The sequence below is a fragment of the Apus apus genome, chromosome 2, assembly GCF_020740795.1.
Source record: "Apus apus isolate bApuApu2 chromosome 2, bApuApu2.pri.cur, whole genome shotgun sequence".
Taxonomy (NCBI): Eukaryota; Metazoa; Chordata; class Aves; order Apodiformes; family Apodidae; genus Apus; species Apus apus.
The window spans coordinates 21,905,017-21,921,629 of NC_067283.1; the positions used below are offsets into that span (position 1 = coordinate 21,905,017).

General features: G+C 37.3%; 1 protein-coding gene across 1 annotated transcript in view; it reads left to right on the top strand.

The window, feature by feature from the left end:
- ITGA8 (integrin subunit alpha 8) overlaps positions 1-16,613 on the top strand; it is a 103,217-nt gene that overhangs the window by 50,793 nt on the left and 35,811 nt on the right. Inside the window, exons 21-23 of the mRNA XM_051612121.1 lie at positions 4,017-4,109; positions 9,823-9,902; positions 12,833-12,913. Of these exons, the coding sequence (XP_051468081.1) occupies positions 4,017-4,109; positions 9,823-9,902; positions 12,833-12,913 (254 nt within the window). The remainder of the gene's footprint in view (positions 1-4,016; positions 4,110-9,822; positions 9,903-12,832; positions 12,914-16,613) is intronic.

The window sequence follows — 16,613 nt, forward strand, 5'->3', positions numbered from 1 at the left end:
GTTTCATATTCTTTTGTCATTATGTTATTTCTGAGAAGGATGTTTGACAAAAGTACTGAAGAAATTATCACACTAATATGCAGTAAACACTGAGGTATCCAGAAAAAAAGCTCTTAGTCTGTGGGTACTTTGAGACATGGACCTTCATAATAAAATTGTTCCATTATGTTGCCATGAATTCAAAACTATACCATGTCAAACTAGAATATCCAGTATTTGTAATTTTAAAAGAAAATTTGGAATGGAAAAACATGATTTTAAACTGAGACATTCTTTTATATCTTCCCTGTTCTGCTTTCTAATTCAATTCATTCTGTCTAAACATACAAACTAAGTAATGTGACCATATGTCTAAATGCATCATTTAAGTAATTTGACCACTCAAAACAAGAATTATCAGGTTTTTTCATATTTTTTTCCCCAGAGTGATCAGAATTCTAGGTATCAGAGGTTCATGTGTTACCAGGATGGCCAAATTCTTACAGGTCCTAGTACAATGAACATAATTAAAGAAGGACTCAATTCATTCAACGGCAGAGCTTTAAAAAAAATACAGCAATTCAGAGTAACTATACTCATTCAAAGTAGCTATACTCATAGAGGATATTAGGCTACTTTATTAAGGGGCTACTCTGGGTTTAGTCTATCTAATAAAGAAACAAATTTATCCCTTAAGTGCATCCTGTCCAACCTGATTTTTTTTAAAAAATTTATTGGGTTATTTGGTATCATTTGAATTAAACTCAGAAAGTGTTAAAGCCAGCAAGTTAACTGAAAATTCAGTTGCCTTCTACTTCTTCCCTTCAACTTTATGGAAGACAATATTTGACCTGTTCCAGTTGTCATTATCTTGTTATCTCAAGCCTGATTCTGCAGCATATTCTGCATAGACTGTGCGACCACATCAACAGAGGACCATTTTGCAGAGGTGGACGTGGTCCTATGCAAGCAGAGCACCCAGTGAATGCACGTGATCTTGAGGTTTGAGGTCAAGGATGTGATTTTGAAGTTGTGTTGATTCTCGTGCATACTGATACTTTGGTCAGTCAAAAGCTGATTAATGAAATACAATGACTGACAATGAAATCAAATGTGTTATTCATTAGTTGTGTTGTGGAGACACTTAGAAGGTCCAGAGATGAGGTAAATGCGTAAATTACCTCAGCTTTACTAGTTACTGTAAACCTGTTGGCTTGTAGTAACTGTCTATATACAGTAGATGTGGAGTTACTGGAATTAGCTGCAAAAAGTACAGCCATGTTATAGCACCTCAAATTGCGATGGCCAGCAGTAGTGCAAGATAGTGTATAATAGAGATGGTTACCCCATGGTAGCCCAGTTGTATGTTTGAACCCCAAGCCATTGCCGGTGCACTGAGGACTAATCCTTTACCCAGTGAGAGACCTCTCTATATTGAGCAGATAAATCTTGCCTTAGTAGCAGTGCCTGGAGCCAAAATTAATGTGGAATAATTAGTGGAAGTAAATCAGGCAAATACATAGCTGTAATAGGTAGTTGTTGCACACCAAAACCAGTGTATTTTGGCGTAACTGTCTCTGCTGGGAGCTGCAGAGTTACATGACCATGGATAAGCTCTAAGCCATTATCCCCATGCCTTTCTGAACTAAAGCACAATACTCTCTTAAAATAGGAAAAAGACCTGAAACCTTCCTGCCTTACCTGAAAATTCTTAGAATAAGTACATTAGTGGCAAGCTAGATGATATGTGATTTGAGCCTTGTGAGGACAAACACTAGTTCTTCATATATTAGCCAGATGAGAAGCTGGATTCTGGCACCTGGTACCTAATACATCCGTTTTTCCTCAGAAAGTAAGATTGGATGGTGTTGATCAAGGAAAGAGAGGAGAGGTGTTTTGCTCTGAAGCCTGTTGTGCTTTACTATTCTGGCATCAATTAGTAATTAATCACTGAGACCACCAGAAGGAGTTTCAAGTTTGTAGGCTGCCTGGATTACTTAAAGCATCCAATCATTTTCTAGTTAAAATGCACCCTGGGAGCACACGTGTTAATTGTTGGGGTTTTGCTTCTGCTCAGAACTGCCAAAAAGACCATGTGTTGCTATAAAAATATAAATTGCTACCAGTGGCAGGTAGGAGAGTTTTGTGGCAAAACCTCCCGTCTGGCTGAGTTACATGTGAACTTGATTCTGACAATACTGGGTGTTTAAATCTCTGCTCTTGCTTTCTTCCTGCTGGTTTTAATTTTCCTGTTTAGTACTTAATCACCTAAAAAATGTGATCAGTGCAAAAACAAAGGTAATAAATCTCAGTACTGAAGAAATTCTACTACATCTGACCCTTTGTCACATGTTTAGGCTGCACAAATTAGCTTTTGTGATGCTGGTCATATAAATTCCGTGCCATTAATCATTTTCAGTCTAAGAACATAGCCTCCAAATTGCAGAAAACCTGCTTGCAAAACTCTCATTTGCTCAGCCTTTGAATGACAAAAAATTGTGTCATAAGGGCTGATTTACTCTGTACTGATGTGCAATACAGCATTAATAAAGAAACTGCAATGTATCAAATATAGCTTAGTATTTATTGTCTAACATTTAATCCTGAATTTCACACACCTCCAAAAAACAAAATCAAAACTGTAAACCCACTCATCAAGCTAAAATGAACAGTCTTCCAAACAAGTTTGTTTTCAGCTGCGTTAACACCCTCTCTGCTCCTATGTGTTGCTTCCCACTTCTAATTAGACAGCTGGAAAGAGTGTAAAAATCCCAAGTCCCAACCCTCACATCGCTTGGAAAGGCTGTTAGTGGACAGGACGTGCTGTGCAACAAACTGTGTTTCCTCCTAGTGAATTGTAAAATTGTAAATGTGTGAGGTGTGTACTGGGGCCATTCTTCTTCTCTTCTTGGGAAATGATGAGGTCAGCATGGCCATGCTGGCTTTTACAGATAGGAATGACTTGGTAGTGGGTTTCAGGTTTTCCAGGATTTCCCAGGTCTTTGTAAATAAAGAGCAAGACAGTGCACATACTGCTTAATCTGTGAGAATCATAAATGAGGGGTGAGGTAGTGGGAGAGCCTTACAGCTTCAACTACCTGCATCCTGCTTCTGCAGAGATTGTTTGCTTCTGCACATATATGCAAGTATTTTCTTTTATTGACTATGCGAGAGGAAAATGGAAAAAAAACCTCCAAGCATTTAGTTGCTTTTTCATACTCTGTCTCCTGACTTCCACTACACTACAGCTCTTCATCCTTTTATACAGTCTGTTCTTTCTCCTGATGATAACAACTAGTGAAAAAGACAACAACATACAGTACATTTTACATTAAGAGCATTAGAGGGAAGTTGTATGAGTGTATCCTCAAAGTTGTTGAATAAAACTACCTGAAAAATGTTAGGTATTAACTGGACTTTGAATTAATACTTGCTGGAAAAACAGTTAAATTTTACTTATTGCTATAAATAATGAAAATCTTGATTTCTGATAATGTGAAAATTTGTCTCCTTTGTTGTGAAATTATAAACACAGGTAACAGTTGATGTTTTTACATACATATTTAAGGTTCTAAGTAATTTACCATAGGTTAGAAAATAAAATTTAAAACTTGGTCCATAATAAAGTTCTGCCAATGCCAGAATTTTACTACAGAGACTTATAGTGATGGATACTACAGCTATTGCAATTAATCTGAGTCCTATTCTCCTTACCCAGTTCTGCCTACACTTTTTTTTTTCTCTGTTGAGTCATTATGGCTATAGGAATGATTCACAATAACAAAGTATTATGTTAAAGTTAGAAATACAGTGATCTCATCATGGCTCTTAAGGTACTGGGAAACTTTCCTGTTTGTTTTCCCTGGCATCACTTTTCTCCCATTGTCTGACAATGAAGAATTAAATGTTTTGATAAGCACACTGAGCAGGTGTCTGAAATCAAAAGAAATGTCACAGTCAAAAAGGCATCACTTTCCCAACTGGATATAAATTTCTCTGTGATCTCTGACCTCTATATTGGTGTCCTTTTGTTACAGGCACTGCGTGTATTGAGCTGTGATTACAAGATGGAAAATGAAACTAGAATGGTGGTTTGTGATCTTGGGAACCCCATGGTGGCTGGCACAAATGTAAGGGAAAACCAGATGCATTTTCTGGTTTTTATCTAAATTAATTTTAAGTGGGAGCAAATGGAAAACTCTTCATTTAGCAGAATGTGTTCCAATAAGCAGCACCTAAACCAAATTATTTACTTGGACAGGAAACTGTTGGTGTAGTAAGAGGAAGTAGTGTGTTTCTGAAAAACTGAGTTTGTTTTTCTAAAAGATTAATGATGCTAGAACCTTTGTTTTATTTCACTTACTCTAGAGAAAATGAGAGTGACTCAATTCAATTGGCAGAAGTTGCACTACTATGAGGAGATAATCCCAGTCCATGATTATGATCTGTTTATTTCTCCCCTTTACTATGCTTTTTACTTAAGACATGTATAGTAAGTGACAGCTTCTTTAGCCTATCATCTTGAGTGCAAAAGGCCTATCTTATAATTCATTTATGTGAAAATCTGGTTAGTCAGGTTTTCCTTCAAGTTATTTATGTCATTCTAATGATTTTCCTAAGACAGCTATTTGTAAATCATACTACACATTAGATGGAACATTGGTAGCATTGTTTTTAGATAAAAGTGGAACTGCATAATGACTGATGATGGACAGCAGGTAACAACTAAACATAAGTTTAGAGATGAAAAAGGTGCTACCCATTCCACAGTTGTCACCACTTGTTCCTGTTTAATGATAAAACAGTTCAGGACAATCCTAGAAGTCTCAAACCCAGGCATGTTCAGCCACAGATGCCATTGCAGAGGAATTCTAGCACTGCTCATAAATACTATGAATATTTAACTAAAAACAAATAATCCAAGGTTGTATACCTAGATAAGAAACTGTCCTAATATAAATGAAGTAGTCAACAGAATGAACATATATGAGGAATTAATAAGAGCTTTTCATTCAAAATTACCACTCTTTGCATTTCATATGGGGCCTGGGGCTTTGCAAAGAAACAGAAACAAATAAATACCCTTAGTGTTTTCAAAATCCCTACTAAGTTAAGGTTTTTCCTTTGAAAAATCAGTTTTTTACTTTTCATACTATATCAGAATGTTTTCCTGGCCTCTTATGATCTTTAAGCAGTTCCTGTCTGATCCTCGATAAAAAAACTGGATGGTTCATATGATAGGAGACTGGGACTAGAATAAGCTTGTTTGGATCATAGGGTTAGCTTCAGATCAGCCACAGAGCCTGAGTGTGAGACCAGGCATCTCATACTCAACTGTCTTTGTGGTCACAAGCTGTCTCAGATAGACTCTTTGGGATTACAAGTAGCTGGAAACAGTTGAAGAATGAACTCCAACCAGTGGAACCACCAGGAGCAGGAACCTGCCTAGTGAGGATCCTTCTATATAGAACTGCAGTGAACTATAAGTCTGATGGGGCTACTAGAAACATTTTCTGGGAGAGATGTTGCATTAAGAAGGCAGACTGGATTGATATTGTAGTTATTAAGTATAGAGAGCAGGGCTGAAAGGTCTTACAGTTTTTGGGTTTGTTCTACTAAATGAAACTCCTAAAAAGTAAGAGTAATTAAAAACATTTCTGAGGAATGGAGTTTTCATAATGGGATGTTGGGATGCAATGATGGGCCAAGGGACTAGACAAATCCTAAGTCAAGGCAGATAATTTATCATGCCACAAAACCAGCAAATTTAGATATCTGTTTAGTAATTTCCTGGTTAGTCTTATTGCAGAAGCAAATTCTAAAACTACAGACAGAAGGGGCAAGAATCTTACGGTTGATTGGGATGCAGTGTGGGCTAAGGAGGGCAAAAATCCAGTGGGTTTGGAAGAGAAAAAGAAGACTAAACACAAGAGACACTAACATTGTATATCAAGCTAGGAGCAAATCTCTGTGGTTTGTATATTGTCAGAAACATAACCAATGGAAAGGTCTGAATGTAGAGGTGTTAGGTAACAGCGCCTCCTGCTCCTCCCTTTAAATCCAAAGCCCTAATTCCATATCATCCTTGACCCAAAATGCTAGCAATGTGAAGACTTCAGGGAGGCTACTTGGTGGCGAGTAAAGCAGTACTGCGCTTACCCGTCTCCTTATGTATTCTCACTGCATAACTAATCCTGGTTTTCTTCCAGACTAGCTCTAGGGCTGCCACAAATGCACATTACCCAATATTCTTAAGCAAGACGTAGAAGTAGCAGAATAAAACAGCAGGGTTCATAACATGTTTAATGATATTCTAGTTTATAGCAAAAGAATCCAACCCTGAAAAATTAAGGCATATGAAGATAGAGCATTACAAAGACAGATGGCAAAAGTATTTTATTATAGTGAGTGAAAGCTTAAAGCCTAACATTATCTTTGAAACCAGCTCCCCTGGAAGCTTCGAAAAGGTGAGAGGACTTCAGGTTTTTCAGTCCAAACGTATTTATGATGGCAAATGTACTTCCAACAGTGAAATACCAACCCTTTGTACAAATGACATAAATCGTAAGAGGCTGCTCTGATCTATTTCCAGTTTTGCAAAGCAATTCTACTCTGGCAGGAGATAAGTTACTCTCAAAATATTTGGTTTGAAAGGGACTCTCTGTGGAAGTTGTGAAGGAGTGAGAAGGAAGGGTTAAGTCAAAATCAAACATTCCTAAAGCTCTGGAGTCATTGTAATGACTTTTCAGCATCCTAAAATCTTAGAATTGGTTAACTCTTTAGGATCATCTGAGTATGAAGATTATGTTAGGACTTTATTATATAACTCATGGGATACTGCTGCAGTGAACTACAGAGTTGTCAGATGTTTCTTCAAAACACATTATTATCATTAAAATTAGTATATCTCTGACTTCCTGAAAACTGGTGACCTTGAAATCATTTACTGCCCACAAAATTGCTTAACTTTTTCAGCAATATCTTTGTGATTAAAAAAATAAGACAAAAAGATTAAAAAAGAAGATAAAACCAAACAGGAAGAAAAATCACACCTTATGGCCCAGAATGCAAACTGAATGTCTGGGATACCATCTCACAGGCAAAGAGTGCTCCAAGTTATGACACTGAAATGGATCTGACTAGCAAGCTTCCTAATGCCTGTTCAGTGGCCTGAGCAGGTGAGGTGCAGGTTTCATTATAAATTCTGGTAGATCGATTCAGGCGTTAATAGAAATCACTAGAAATAAGAAGACTGGGAGGCTGGGAAGATCTTGCCTATTTCTTGAGTTGTACCAAATAGGTTCTTAAATTGCACAGAGGCTTTCTCTTTCATATGCCCTTCAAAAACCCTTCAAAAAAATCTAGCATATGCAAAAAAAGCATACTTCTAGATCCTGTCAAACATAGTAAAAGAGTAAAGGTTACCAGGAATGGCAAAAATTTCATGTATTTCAAAGATGCATGATGTAACTAATGTGGAATAAAATAATGCAACGTTAATGAAACTAACAGGACTTGGAAAATTTTAAATAAAATTAAACTATTCTGATAAAATAAATGCCCCAATAAAATAAGGAGGTTGAGTGATAGCTGCTAAGTTACAAGCTTAAGTAAATTGAACCCTCTTGGCCTCAGTGGGTTTTCAGCAAGGGCATGTGAGCATCTCTGCCCTATTATTAGGAGCAGTGTCAAGGGCTACTTAACAAAGTCATAGGGCCATACAGAGGCAGTATCTGCAGCTTATTAGACTCATACAGTAGGAGTGTGTTTCAATATTAAATAAGGGATTAAGCCTCAAGGGTAAAACAGATCATCAGAACTGCACTTCACATCTCCTTTATCTGAGGAAAACTCTGTCTTGATTCATCAAATTTTTTTTCTGCTGTAAGTGGGAACAAGTTTATAGAAACTGATCAGTAAAAACAGTAAGAGAAATGCTGCATTAAATAATTGGAATTTTTTGTCTCAGAGATTTAAAAAAATCATACTGCATTTTTAAAGGTGAATAAAATATCAATACAGTTGTTAAAATAATCTCCATAAAGTGTTCTTTAAAATAGCTTACATTTCTATTCCAGGTCAGCTATTCAGCTTCAGTTTAATTTCATTAGCATTTACTTCTCATCCTAAAGATTTTGCTTCCAAAAAGATAAATTAGCTATAACTATGATATTAAAATGGTCAGAAATCAAATATTCAAACTTGCCATTGCTTTTATGATGGCAATATTGCTTTCATCCCATAGAACAACTGAAAGAAGTAATTAAAACACATTAGCTAAGTCTCGTTCTGGAGATGGATTAAGATTCAGTGATGCACCCCTACAAATGAGGAAAGAAGGAGGTTTAGAAGAATATTTTTTTTTAATAATGCTTGGGAAAAAGGAATTGCTTAACCGTCTTAAATGACACACACAGGGTAAAGTGCCTGCTCTTCAGTGATGTTGAATCTATGTCCCAAACATAAAACTCAATGTTGTGTAGTGCCCTGTTGCTGACAGTGTTACTCCAAGTATGTTAGGGAGGGTATGCCCAGCAGACAACTCTCTCTTTTCTTTCTTTTTTTGTGTTTTTGTTGGTGGTGGTTTTGTTTTTCCCCTGTAATCTAGTCATATTGGCAGAGATGAAGGAATCATGTCTTCATTTCCTAAAACCTTTTGATTAATTTCTCAGGAAGATTGTTTCTCCACATGGAGAATATGACTGCATGTAATCATCTTTAAAAAAAAAATACTGGAAGCACAGTGTGCAAGTCATCTGGAAAGAAATTTTACCATTAGGCAATAGGGGAGGTAGCAGAGAGTGGTAAAGTGTACAAGACTACAGACTGTAGACTCTACTGTCAGTCTCAGTGAATATTCACCTTTCAAAAACTACCAGATCTAAAACACGTGCAGTTGAAATGAGGCAATTAAAAACATTAATTTAAACATTGCAGTATCATTTTATTTATTTAGGTTGGAGGGCAGATGCCATCTCCCCTTTCTCCCCTGCCACTTGCATACTGGGGCTGTAATGATGTCCAACAAGAGAATTACAGAGACCTCACCATATGCTATTATGTTTTTCTCACTTAGTTAGCCCTGCAATTCCATTCTTTCTTCTGGTTTGACTTGTTCTTTACTCCGTGCCCTTCTTGCAGAGCAAAGGGGAATTACCACTGAGGAATCAAGGTCTGCATAAATGCAAGGGTGGAAGCCCTTATCTCCTTTAGTGTTGGGAATTGTGTGTTTTACCCTCTGTCTTCTGTGGTTGTACACTCTTAAGTTGTGGCAAACTGAAGTACAGATACAACTTTGAAGTTGTATTCCTCTTAACTGAACTATGGCTCCCAGAAGCTGCAATGCAAAAACTCAAACCAAATCAAACTAAAACATCAAGCTGCTGCTAATGTAGCCTCTGCAAGAAAAACATGTCAGCCCTGCGACACCTAAGGCATGCAGCTCATACGCCACAGCTGCTGGGACAACTGGAAGAGCAGAAAGCCCTGGAGATCTGGACAAAGGCAAAGGCATGCATGGATGGAAGCAGGGATGAGAGGTGCCAGACAACTGTTATTTTCTTTTGGCTTGGCAAAGTAAAGGGAAGACTGTCAGGATGAAGAAGGGCCCCCTGCTGTCTTCTTGGTAGCATGCTTGTCTTGCTCTTGATCTTTCATCTGTCCAGCCAAGTTTTCCATCTGGTGAAATACATGGGCAGGATCCTGTGTTTTCCTGAAAACTAGATTATAATATTTCATATTAATTTTTAAAAAGAACAGTACAAGTCTGTGAAATGCAATGTGAAATACTGCTTTCATGAGAGATCAACCATTTTTAGTAACATTGTTTTGTTTCTTTCTCAGTTCTCTACAGGCATTCGATTTTCTGTTCAGCATTTTGAAAATGCAGATTTCAGCATCAATTTTGAGCTTCAAATAAAAAGGTCAGATGTTTTATCAAGAGTATGGTTATTTTAAAGTCTGAATTCCTATTGATACCTTAAGTTTAGTATATAAGAAGGTTATTCTAACTCCAGTGTCAGTAGTTATTTCATGGGCTTTCCTATGGTAGCTTGTTTCAGAAGAATTTGTGGAGTTGGAGCCTTGTTAGCTTTTAGCAAAATCAGATTTATTCTGAGGATTTTGTTATGTTAAAATTCAGGTTAATTGATTCTGGTCAGTGGTTCAAGGGCCTGCTAAAGATTTGCCAAATTTGCACTTTGTTTTCCACTTCAGAATTAATGAGCAGTGATCATTTTGTAACAAAGTTCTGTGTTTACAAATGTGCCATGCTCTGAAAAACAAATACATGCCACTTCTTCAGACAATTTAAAAAATAGGAGAGCAGTTAAAATCTGCTCAACTAATTTACTGCCACAAAGAGACAAAACTGTCTGGTTTGATAAAAGTGAACCTTTGTCATTTTTCCATTAGTTTCCTCCACATTTTTGAGGCTGAAGTATTACTGCTGGAGAATCTTCTGGTTAATGCTAGGCAGTAATTCCTCCACAGGGACAAAAAAGCACAGGACAGGCTGGGTTAGGGCAACAGCAAGAACAAACCTGGGGCGTTTTCAGTAGGTGGCAGGGCTTCTGCTCCATCTGTCCTCATCAAATGCACACTGGAGCTCCTGATGGGGCCCTCCCTGCCCCACACAGAGGGACTTAATTGCTAGTGTCTATCCTTCAATGAGGGCCTTGATCATGGTCACTGTGGTTAATAACTGAGACATTTAAAATGTTTAACTCATGTTTCCAGAATGTAACCCTTGGAGGAAAGGACATGCAGAAGCTCAGTAAGGGCATAGCAAGGCTACAGAAGACAGTGAGGTGCCTGCTCAGGCCTCCACCTTCTTCCAGGAGTCTGGCTGGCAGACTGGAGGCCATGGAAACCTAGGCTTGAGCTCCTCTAGAGAAAGATACAAGATGTAGCATCTAGCCTGTAGGTCCTCTGTCCATACCACTGTTCACTGCAGGTCATTAATGCAAGCAATACAGTTTGAAGTGTGTATCAGAGACTCTTATCACTGCCCTTTTTGTGCTGTGAAGCTGGGGAGCTGCAGAGTGTTTTGGGTACCCAGATCTTTCTAGATAATAAAAGTTGCATGTAGATCACTTTCTTAGCAAAAATGACAAGGCTTTACTGAGGAATAAGTCTGAACTTAAGGAGATAGCACAATCTCATGCTTCCATTACTTGGAGGAAATAAGCACGAGACTGTGTAGTGTCTTGAAATCTGATTCCTTTTCTGATGTGGCATTTGCTAGGAAATTATATACCTCTTAGAGAGGGAGACGTCCTGGCACTTCTATTTAAACTATTTTCTTCTCTACAGAATATCATAAAGCACAAACAAGATTTGAATACCAACTATATATGAGAAAAGTCTTACTACAGAAAGCAGTGCCATTAAACAATTTGAAGAGCAGCTTCTTCTAGGAGTTTAGTGATATCATAATTTTTATAATTTAAGCATTTTTTGTACTTTTGTACTGAAAACAGTGACTATAGAGGATTACATCAAAAGTTCAAATTATGTTTGAGGGGAATCTGCATTAGTTTACAAACAAATTAGAGTTGCTTCTAATTTTGGCAATCTGTAACCAGGAAGCCTGGATCAAAGCTGTATTGCCCTTTATTGCTCAGGAGTCAGTTGCTGGGAATGCTGGCCTCCTCTAAATGTTTCCATTTGATTGATGCTGCCCAGATGTGATAACAGTAAACTGTGACAACAATAGAAGCTTAGTCTCCATGAAGCAAGGAAGTACTTGATTGGAAAAAACCTCCAAACTTAGTACTGTTAATCCCATAATTAAATAAATTGTAAGTCTGTAATTATTTATTTTCACCATCTTAATGAATTTGAACCTGCAAACCTTTCTTTTAATGAACAGGCTATATTCATAGGAATTCCTCTCTCTAATGAGAGAAACTACCTTTGCTACAAAGGATTTGCAATAGGAGAAGACAATAAAATGAGTGAGAGCACTAGGCTTTAAACATAGGGATCTGTTTTCACTGCTAAGTGGGATTAAAAATGTAAACACTCTCTGGATAGAGGAGGGGAGAAAATAAGAAAGGTAAAGAAACAGTTTATTTTGGTTCTTTTTCTTCAGGGACTCTGTCATGAAGAAGTCAGAAGTTTGGAGAGTCCTAAAAGCAAATTTTATTATAAAAAAGCCCATTTTATTCATTAACACTGTCTTCCTCACGTCTATTAAGATGCATTAAAATGTTCTATTAAGATGTTCCTATCTGTACAGACAGCAAAGTTGAACAAGGAAATTTACATTATATTCTGAGCTAAATTAATTTGTATCATTATATTCATGCATAGGATTCCTTAATCTTTAAAGGAAGCTTGAGGTAACTATGTTATTAAACATTTGATGATCTCAGATCATATCAAATTTAAATACCAGTGTCCTACAAGACTGAAAAGTGGCAGTACAAAGCCCATGCTGTAGTATCACACACACAGAGAATCATCATGGTTGGGGGGAAAAAAAAAAAAAGGAAAAACCACACACCCCACAAAGCCAACACCACCATGCAACCCCAAAAAACCCACCATACCCACCAGAGCATGCCCTGAGTGCCACATCTACACATTTCTCAAATACCTCCGGGCATGGTGACTCCACCACCTCCCTGGACAGCCCATTTCAGTACCTGACTACTCTTTCAGTAGAGAGATTCTTCCTAATATCTAGTCTAAACCTCTCCTGGAGAGCAGAGAGGTCTCTTCTCAGCCTCAAATATGTCCAATGACATCTCTTCCTAATTTTAGGCCTTGTGGTATTCATAGCTATGTATGTAACAATCTAGAGTTCTGCTAAGTAGCCTTTTTAAACCCTTATACATATCTTTTCCAGTTCTAACAAGATTAATTCCACCAGCAATGTAGTTAACCTCCATATCAACATCAGTGCTGTGGCTCAAGTACAGATCAGAGGGTAAGTATTCGACCATTTCAATTCATAATTATAACTAATTTTTGAGTTGAATCTTGCCACATATAATGATTCCATGTAGTGAATCTTTCGACATACTATAATCCCAAATGCCTTCTACACCAAGAACACCTGAAAATTCCAAGGGAGCCTCACTCCTGCAAACCTTGCACAATGGAGCTACTAAGGACTTACCAAGTCATGTAGGACAGGTCTGCTTATGTGGACTCCAGTAAACTGAGTGTCTGTGCAAATGCATGCACACTGTAGAGTCCCACGTTGTAGAGCCAACGTGTATGTGTATGGATGTTATTAATGTGAAACACTTCTTCATATGTGTAGATCTGCTTGTGCAACCACATAGGCGCTTAATTCTGAATACCAAAGCAGACTGCTGATTTTATGGCTGGAATGGTGAAACACAGTATGACAGAGCATATGCTAACAGAGTAGAGTGAGGCCTTTGGGGAAAGGATGAGTAAGGAATGAGCTAAGACATCAGCCAGCTTTTCCCATAGGATTATTACATTTCTGTGTGAAGCAGGTGCCTGTCCATTGACACAAGGGGTACAGAAACTAAACAAGCACAGGACAGGATAAAAGATAATTGTTTCTAGCTCTGTTTTGACATACAGCTTGTTTTCAGAAACTGCAATTTAAATATAAAATGCAACTAGGTGATAAGGATCTCAGACTACCCTGCAAAATCTTGGAACTCCTGCCCTGGCATCCTTGGGGAAGTTGGCAGGACGTTCTTTTAAAGCAAGTAATTGCCAAAAATGTTGGGTTTTTTTTTGTCTGGGATCTCAGATTTCCTACATCTTCTCTTCTCAAACTACAGCTCTGGATCTGCAAGGGGAGAACAGGAGGTACATGGCCCAGCTTCACTCCCACGGTCAGGCCATGAGGCCTGGCTGATGCAAGAGGGATATATGTTTCTTACATGATGCACCTCAAGGGGCTTCCTTAGGTGTAAAAAAATAAAATGCATTTATTTATGCTTTTATGGATTTATAAAAATCCATTTATTGTTATCAGTTCTAAGATAATACTTTGACTACCTAGTCACAGCAGAGTCCAGCTATTTTGCAGATCACAGAGATCATGTTTTCTGTTCAAATATTGAATCTAAATCAGATTTATAAAGTATTTTTCATCACATTTCTAAGTGCTTTCCAAGGTAAGAAGACTAGCCCTAAGGCTAGAGTTATGTGGAAAAAGAGGACTGGCACCTAGATTCTGTGTGGATATATGTTAACACTTACATTTCTGAAGAGGAGCCATGGCAAGAAAACATGTTTAAAAAGAAGATAAATTAGTATATTTCATTTTCTGTAATTAGTGGCAGTCTAGGAAAATTAACTGCATAGGAAGAGAGGTGAAAATTACAAAATTGGAGGAAGGTAACAGAATGAGAAATAGGGGCTGAAGAAAGAGGGTTAGTTGGTGGGCTGCGGATGTGAGGAAATGTTGGGAGGTGGAAATTACTAGAAGTTGTCATGGGTGGACACCCAGGTTAAGGAGTTTCAGAGAATCAATTAAATCGTTGTGGATAGACAGACAAGATTTCTCAGTAAGGGCTGCTTCCAGTGCTGTAGATTTTGGGGTTTTTTTTCAGTGAGTTTGCTCGTCACATTCATAGAAAAATCTGACAAGGTTTTTGTATTCTTTGCAAGATTTTTTGAAAATTTGGGCCTTAATCATGTTCTTTTTAGTGAAAAGTTCTGCAATAGGTAAATAGATAGACCCCAAAAAATGACCAAAACGTACTCAGTTCTTAAGAAGTGCGTGACCACAAGTGGAAAAATTGCTTGAATTGTTGCCTGCAGTGCTAACAAGTTATTAAATACAGAGGAATTAGTTAACTGAATGACTTCCTGTTCTTTTTCTCTTCAGTCTTTTAATATTCTTATTAGCTATAGCATGCATGTACAAAGGAGTATTGCCAAAAGCTTTGTTGACAGATTTTGCTAATTAGTCAGAGATGCTAAAGCATACGGCTCCAAGGGAACTATTTGCTCATAGTTTCCTAAATAAAAATAAAAGAGAGACTGTGTCCACGTTTGGACTGGAAAATAACTTGCATTCGTTTCCCTACAGCTCTGTAAAAACTTGTATGAAGTGGGACTGGAATGGTAGTACATTTTACTGAGGAAAATTAAGTAGTTATCAAATTTATGCAGATGTATGCATGCATGCTTATATACAGTGGACCTATGACAATACTGCCTCTGGGAGAAAGGCAGAAATATTCTTCAGCATCTTATTCAAAAGAAATGTAAGATAACTCCTTAGATAGTTCATTCAATGAGCAGTTGCTCTAATAACTGAGATTTTATTATTTTGCTCGCTTTGTTTCTTTTTTTCTCTAAAACTGTAAAAGTTTTATAGTAGGAATTTTTATTTCCCACTGCTGAAGGAGCACTAGAGGAACAAGGGATTCAGGAAGGAAGTAATTTGGACTGAAAGGATTTGCAGCTGGCAGAGTTCCTATGCTATATCCCGCATAAGCATTTTCTGTTGAACATACTTTGTTAATCTTATTTTCGTATTTGACTGATCATTATCACCTAAAAGTCTAGGAAAAATCCTCATCTAGTAAATAATTAAATTTTTTAAAAATTTCTAAGTTATATGCAAAATAATATAGTCAAAAGAGAGGATTTCTGTTTAATTTTACCTGATTTTGCTACTTCCTTGTCAATAGCAGAAGTCTTAAAAAAAACTGTAAAATCTGCTAAAATAAATAATCCTATATACTTTATAATAGTTTTAATTGAAAGTCTACATTTACACTTTGCACTTTGTTATTCTGTGGATAAGAAAAACAATGCACAGAGAATGTGATAGAAAACACTGGGTTTTGAAACCTGATGCCTGCTTCTTTCTGCCTGTGTACACTTCCTGGTCTGCAGATTTTTGCAGTAGCTGTATCTTGGCTTTTTTAACAACACAGGAAAGCTCCTATTCTCCAACGACAATGAATATTTAACATTCTTATTAGAAGCAAAGCCATTTGTGAAGGATAATGAATCAGGCTAAGTACCTCGTCTGAAATGACTTTTTAATCAATACGTTTAATTTCCTCTATTATTTGATTTGTCATGTAAATTTGTCCTGTGGCATACTTGTTAGTACAGAATGCTGGCCTTTTCAAGTCTGGGGAAATACTTAGAGTTAGCGGGATACTCCAGGATACCCTAAATTTCATGAAAAGTTGTTCTTCAGCTGAATGTTTTTCTTCTCCAGGATCCCGTGCTGCTTTGAGAAGCTGTATTCTGTAGGAAAGTTTCTATCAGACATTTCATTCATTGTATGTGACATAAGAGCTGGATGCAGGAACAGTTTGTTTCTTCCTAAAGTATTTTAAAATGTCAGCATTTGCAAAAAAAAAATAATCCAGTGTTCTGTTCTCTTATTCAAGGGGCAATCTGCAGTTGTGCTTTCTCTGTTTTGAGTCAATGGAAAAAGAATTAACACTGGTGGATAGAATTCCTTTTTATCAAATGTTGTGTTCTGAAATAAACCTTATTGGCAATTCCATTTTAACAGCTTTCTGTAAGCAAACTTCCAGCTTTGGCAGAACAAGCATGGAAATTTTATGGCTTTTCTATAAGCTAAAGATTCTGGAAACCAGCAAAACTGGGGAGTTGACCCTTGTAAAGAAAGGGTAATACTTAACATTTTAGCCCCTTTAGTACTA